The following is a 7278-nucleotide window of genomic DNA, read 5'->3' on the forward strand; positions in this document are numbered from 1 at the left end:
TAACTCTAAATGGATCAGAGACCTAAATGTAAAACCTCAAACCATAAGACCCTTAGAAAACACGGGACACACCCTTATAGAAATTGGAACTGGCATCCAATTCCTGAACAAATCCCAAAACCCACAGGCCATAAGAGATAAGATAGACCAGTGGGACCTCATTAAACTAACAGGCTTCTGCAAAGCCAAAGAAACCATTAAGAGAGCAGGGAGACAGCCCACAGACTGGGAAAAAGTATTTGCCAACTCCAGGTCTGAAAAGGATTAACAACTTGGATCTACAAGGAACTCAATGTGCTGAAAAGAAAAAAACAAACAACTCCATTATAAAGTAGGCAAACGATATGAACAGACACTTCTCAAAGGAAGACATCTGAGCAGCCAACAGACACATGAAGAAATGTTCAACCTCACTAATCATCAATGAGATACAAATCAAAAGCACACTGAGATACCACCTAACTCCAGTCAGAATGGCAATTATCAATAACTCAAAAAATAACAGTTGCTGGAGAGGGTGTGGGGAAAAGGGAACACTTCTACACTGCTGGTGGGAGTGCAAATTAGTGGAACCTCTGTGGAAAACAGTGTGGCGATTTCTAAAAGCTCTAAATATCGACCTCCCATATGACCCCGCAATCCCCCTACTGGGAATATACCCTGAAGAACTCAAATCACTCTATGAAGAAGATACCTGCACACATATGTTTATCGCAGCATTGTTCACAATAATTAGAACCTGGAATCAACCATGCTGTCCATCAAAAGAGGACTGGATTGAAAAAATGTGGTACATACACACGATGGAATACTACGCAGCCACAAAAAAGAACAAAATCATGAACTTATCAGCAACCTGGATGGAACCAGAGTCTATAATACTGAGTGATCTCTCACAGAAACAAAGATCTGAGTATCACATGTTCTCACTCATATAGCGTACCTTGTACGTCTATTGTAATAGTATGAGAAAAGGATTGACAGTGGTGGGAAACTATGGGGGTGGGAAGGAGGTGGGATTAAAGGTAGTAAATATCTGTCTGGGGACGGGAGGACAACCCCTTATCAACAAGGGTGCCTGAACGAAACATATTTGTATACCTCACCCTTAACTGTACTCCACAATACCAAAACAAAAAATACTGATTAATAAGAAAAAAAAGTCAGTCTCACTGTGTCACCCAGGCTAGAGCGCAGTGGCACAATCATGATAAAACCTCACTGCAGCCTCTATCTCAGGAGTTCAGGAGATCCTTCCACCTCAGCCTCCCTGGGACTACAGGCATGTGCCAGTATGACTGGCTAATTTTTTTTTTTTTTGAATTGGAGTCTCACTCTGTCACCCAGACTGGAGTGCAGTGACTGCTCCCGGCTACTGCAGCCTCGCCTGCTGGGCTCCGGCGATCCTTCTGCCTCAGCCTTCTGAGTAGCTGGAATTACAGGCATGTGCTACTACGCCTGGCTGATTTTTTGATTTATTGTAGAGATGAGGTCTCGCTGTCCAGGCAGGTCTCGAACCCGTGGGCTCAGGCAATCCACTCACCTCAGCCTCCCAAAGGCACGGGATTACAGGCTGAGCCACCGAACCCGGCTTGTCTGGCTAATTTAAAAATTTTTTTTTTTAGAGAGGATGTCTTGCTGTTTCTTAAGTTCGTCTTGAACTCCTGGTCTCAAGTAATTCCCTTCCACCTAAGCCTCCCAAAGTGCTAGGAATACAGGCAGGAGCCATGGCGCCAGGCCTCTGCTTAGTTTTTCATTTCAATGACTCCCTTCCAATATCTACTGGTACTGCCTCTGAAATACTCCCTGCTTAAATCTACACCTTATTCCTATGGAATCAAGTCCAGGCTTCTTGGCATGGCAGGAAAACTCCCCCTCCCTCCAGTCCCAAGTGACTCTCCAGCCAGCCACCCCTGCCTTCTGGCCACTCTGGACTGATGGGGGATCTAGTCACATTTCATGCCATCCTGCCTATGCTTGCACTTGGTCCTCTGCTCAGGTCACCCTTCTCCCCGTGGATTGGCTAAATATATGCTTCAAGGTCCACAGTTCAAATGTCACTCCTCACTGCGCCCTCCTCCCTCTAGAATGAATGGCTCTTTGCTGTTCCCTAGATTTGAATTCATGTTCCCACTATATCATTTATTTCAGGGCACTTTCACTTCTGTCTTGTTTGTCTGCCTCTCCTCAGGAACATATTTGCTTCTTTTGCTCCTAGAACTATAAATGGAACAGGACAAGTTCAACAGATGTTTATTGAATTCAATTGTTTCTTAAATTATTTTACATAATCTCAAAGAAACAATAATTATCTGGCAAACTTTATTCCAAGTACTCGGAAATTCTATGCTGAAATAATTGCATTTTATAAACTTTTCAATTATCTGTATTTTAAACCATGCCACAGGTTTCCTAATTTTTCTTTTAAAAATTTTTTTCCCATTGAACAAGTAGGAAATGCTAATTTTTCTCTTGATGACATTAGCACTTCGTTGCACAGTAGTAATACTAAAACTTCATCAGCAAAATTTCAGTCACTTTTTTCATATGCTATATATGTGGGATGTCTTTAACCTAATAACTTTTGAGAAAGCATTACTATGAGTATTTCAAACTACAAACTCTTCCTATGCACTGGGTGTGTGAGTGAGGATGTGTTAAGGCTACAATAGGTAACAGCAAGTTACAGGTATATGGAAAAGACATGGATCCTACTCTCAAGGAGTTTATAGGGAGAGTGAAATGTGTGCATGCTAGCACACAAAATACCTATGTCTAATGTTTTACCACTTAGATTTCTATCAGCTTTTGAAGCAAAAATAAGGGAGGGATCTTTCTAGCCCTACATATATATATGTGGTATATACATAAAAGCTTACATTCTAGATGTATGCTTTTGATATATACATACATTAAGAGAGATAAAACTAGCTTCACTTAAAGTATCTAAACTTATATTTACTCATATGTAAACTGACTGTCTAATAAGAGGCAGTTTAAAGGTCAACTCTCTGTCCAAAGCTGTCTTCACTAGTACTTTGGTTTAATACTAACAACCAGGTTGTAGGAATTTAGCCTCCAACCCAACACTGGGGAACACATATGTTATTCAGACAAGGTCAACAGAAATAAAGTCAGCAAATTCCACATACGTTGTTATTTGGGGAAAGGTTGAAAATAATTTCAGTAGATAGAGTTCTTGTCTTCATTTTTCCCAGTTTGTAGAGGTGAACTGCTTTGTTTGCTGCCACAAGTATCTGAAATGGATCGACAATCTACCAAAGAGAGCAAAAAGAATTACACACAGAGACCCCGGAGCCCTCTGAAGACACATGCCCTATCTCATGGTAGCTCCAGTATCAAGTAGTTTCACTTCACTATTCTTGTGGACATATTTCAAAACTATAATCTCAAGGGCCTCAGAAGTCCTCAAAACTATGCTATGACACTGATATCGTATGTAATAGATGAGGAAACCAAGGTAAAGAATGTCTAGGTCTGAATCCCAGCTCTGTCACTTGCCAAATAAGAAACTTGTGTAAGTTCCTGAGTGTTTTATTTGTTAGAGGTGATAAAATAAACTTCCCTTCATGGGGTTGTTGTGAAGAGTAAGGGGGTCAGTATATGTAAAACACTTAGTACCATGCTAGGAAAGGAGTAACTATGCAAAGGTTAGCTATGACTTGTTTAAAGTCATATTAAATGGCAGAGCTGGGATTAAATCCTGGTAACATGATCCCAACAGTGTGTGTTCTTAATCATTATACTATATTTCTTCAGCAAAAACCACATCATTAAGAACTCTCATAAGATAAGAACCTGACAACCCAAGCATTTGCCATGTCAGAGCCAAACCACAACCTATCCTATTTACTAGGCAGGGACTGGCAATTCTGCCTCCACTCACCGTCAAATTTCAAGGTTGGTCATCTAACATGGATAATAACTTTTCAAATGAAGATGAAAGAATTTTAGGCTAATCTATAACATGACAAAAAATTAATACAGGCTGGGCTTGGTGACTTAGCCTGTAATCCCAGTACTTTGGGAGGCCAAGGTGAATTGATTGCCTGAGCCTGCAGGTTCGAGACCAGCCCGGGCAACTTGGCAAGACCTCGTCTCTGTAATAAAGTAGAAAAATTAGCTGGATGTGGTAGTGTGCACCTATGGTTCCGGCTATTTGGCGGAAGGATGTCCAGAACCCAGCAGGTCGACGCTGGGGTGGCCTCGTGAGTGTGCCACTGCACTCTAGCCTGGGAAACAGAGTGATTTTAGCTTATTTATTTATTTGGAGACAGGGTCTGGCTGTTGTCCAGGCTAGAGTACAGTAGTGTGATCACAGTTTACTGCAGCCTCAAACTCCTGGTTAGTTTAAGTGGTCCACCTCAGCCTCCTGAGTAGCTAGTACTACAGATACACATCACAATGTCTGGCTAATTTTTTCTTGTTTAAAGAAACAGGGTCTCACTATGTTATTCAGACTGGTCTCGAACTTTTGGCCTCAAATAATCCTCCTGCCTTAGCTCTAATATATGTTTAAATGTATGGTATGGCTCATTCATTCTCACACTTTGTACTTACCACTGTAGGATTAATCAATGAACCATCAATGGCGCCTTCCATGGCCTTTTTTCTTAGGTCTCCTGCATTTTTTACATCTTTAAATAACAGAAGGGTCACCTTGCATTCAGGAAATAGGTCCAGCTGATGTGTTAACTGCATGTCACAGGTAAGTTGGATTTACTGCATAAAACCAGAGACCCATATTTTCCTTCTGTTTAAAAAGTAACATTATAATTCATTTAATAAACATTCTTGCTAACAAATAAATGAAAACAATTTTAATAATGAGATGATACAATTGTTAATCTAGTAAAATCCACCCCAAAAGCCTATTTAGCATCCTCATGAGATGTTGTCTTCCTAGCTCTGATGGGCTGTTTCTAGCTTCTTTACCATTCCTGGAAAAAAGCCCAGGGAGCTAGCTGGTCTCCTACTCATCCAAATCAGACAGGCCCTGATGTATGGCTGAAAGGCTGTTTCCTCAGTTGACATTTAGGAAACTATTGGACTTTTTTGGATAACAGCTTATCTATGGTATTAATGAAAACTTACTCCATCTTACCTTAACTTTCTGATCTCATCATTTTATTTCTATTTTAGCAGGACCTAGACACAAACATTAAGAAAATAATTTTAAAAAATAAAGTATCACACTTGACCTAAAGATATTCATCCCATACATGGAAATTAAGCAGAGAGGGAGGTATGATTATTAAATAATCAATAATATTGGTCTTCTCTTAGCTCAGGCAATCCACTCACCTTGGCCTCCCAAAGTGCTGGGATTACAGGCTGAGTCACTGAGCCAGGCTCACAACCATATTCTTGAGTAGATACTGAGTTCTACAAAAATTTAATCTTTAAAACAATTTCAGTCTTTGCGGGCAATTTAATAGGTTCATTTTATTCTCTTACCTGTAGGTTTCTTTTCTAGAACTCTTTCTCAAGAAATTAATTGGAAATCGAAGGATTACAAGGGGACTCCAAAAATCTTGTACTTTATAAAAAATCATGCATATTCTTACATGCTTAAACTTCAGTCACCTCCTTTTGTTGCAGTACACCTATTGAGAAACTTTTTCCACTGCTCAAGAGTTTCTGAACTAAACAATTTTGATGTGTTTTAGTGCTTCTGCCATTTCTTTTGCTGAACACTCAGCACGATGTGGGTAGCTGCATTGTCATGGTGGAAGAACCAGTCAACTGTTTGCCACAACTCGGGACATTTCTTCCACAAATCGTGATTCAACCTTCTCAAAACTTCCAGATAAGAACTTTGGTTGATTGTTTGATCTGGATAAACAAGTTACAAGTGTACTTCAAGGGGTCTGTCTGCCAAAAGATAATTACGGTATTTTTTGAGTCTCTCTTGAATATGTTTCTCATAATTTTAACAATGAAAGGTTAAAAAAAAAACCACTCTAGCCAATAACAGGATTGGTTGTGACTAACCATCAAAAAGTGTGGTCTTGATGATGTGTGAAAACAGCAATAAATAACATTAAGTAAAAATAACTGAATGGAAAACAAAACATAAAATGTGGTCAAATTGTGGGATTTGTTTTTTTTTTTTTTTAAAAACTGCACATGAAGAAAAAACACTGAAAACACAGCAAAAAGTTAAGAAGTTATCTCCAATTTGGTGGAACTACATCTGACTTTTTCTGTTACAAGCAGAAAAAAAAAATTGTGAATGTCTTGGCACACAGTTGTTCAATAGTTAGTCATGCGAAGGTCCAATTGAAAAAAAACAAACACACAGAAAGACATAATTAGAATGATCTCAATTGTATAAAAACATGCAGTCAACAACAACAAAAAGACGTGAAGAAAACAGCAAAATATGAACATCTTGGGTAGAGAGAATATTAGTTGATTTTTATTTTCTTCGATAACAAAGAAAATATTTTGTTGTGTACGTTGATTCTTCTACAGTGAGCACACAAGCAGAAGTACATATAATCAGGCAGGCAAAAAAATTGTGGTTTTTGTTTTAACACCGAGTGGGAAAGAACCCTTAGAAAACTTCAAAATAGTTTGTTCTTGTTTAGTGTGATTCAGTCCTTTAGGCCAGAAACTTGGCGTAATGGTTGGATAGCTACCTCTTATGTTAACCTCGTATTCAAGGCATAAAGTCCTGAATTTTTGCCTCCCAAAGAGAATTCTGATGCCTCCACTTCTCTCCCACATCCTAGACCACCCCCTCTCATCTCCAGCAGCGGCCCAAGAGTGGTCTCCTCACTTGCAATCGTCGCCCTCCTGTAACGCAACCTTCATGGTGATCCTTTCAACGTGTCAACCAGCTCTTGCGGTCCCGCTGCCCTTACGACCAAGCCCCGACTGTGTGTTCACCGCGCCGCAGACTCCACGCTGCGGCCGCCCGCCTCTTCGGCTCTGGTCGCAGCGATCTTCTCGCAGCGTCAAGCCACCCAGCGGAGTCGGGATTTCTTTCGGTCAGGCGGCTCCCCTGACTCGCTTCCCTCATCTCTTGGCCTCATCCCTGCCTCCCTCCCACTCCATCTGGAGTCCTCGGTGGCGCGCCAAAGCCGCGGGACTCGCCCCTCAGGCTTCACAACGCGGAAGCGCGCGCCTGTCGGCCTCCGTCTCACTCACGCTCAGTTCTCCAGGGGCCGGGTTACTCTGTCACTTCCGTGCAGCATTCCCCAAGGATGCCCGGGGGGGGGGGGGGAGCGCTTCACAAGTATCGGGGGCGGG

At 41.1% G+C, this 7278-nt stretch overlaps 1 protein-coding gene across 5 annotated transcripts in view; it reads right to left on the reverse strand.

Moving 5' to 3' along the window:
* TPRKB (TP53RK binding protein) overlaps positions 1–7278 on the reverse strand; it is a 40113-nt gene that overhangs the window by 32333 nt on the left and 502 nt on the right. For 3 of the 5 annotated variants that reach the window (XM_021717356.1, XM_021717357.1, XM_021717355.1), the window contains exons 2-3: positions 4582–4743; positions 3153–3275 (exon numbers count right to left, since the gene is read on the reverse strand). In XM_021717356.1, coding sequence (XP_021573031.1) covers positions 3153–3275; positions 4582–4722 — 264 coding nt within the window. In that variant the 5' untranslated portion in view covers positions 4723–4743. Of the gene's footprint in view, positions 1–3152; positions 3276–4581; positions 4775–5125; positions 5170–6805; positions 7208–7278 lie in introns of those variants that run through there. The other 2 variants (XM_008067567.2, XM_008067565.2) reach the window with 2 other exon arrangements.

The sequence above is a fragment of the Carlito syrichta genome, unplaced genomic scaffold, assembly GCF_000164805.1.
Source record: "Carlito syrichta isolate Samal-C Ts95f unplaced genomic scaffold, Tarsius_syrichta-2.0.1 Scaffold309709, whole genome shotgun sequence".
Taxonomy (NCBI): domain Eukaryota; kingdom Metazoa; phylum Chordata; class Mammalia; order Primates; family Tarsiidae; genus Carlito; species Carlito syrichta.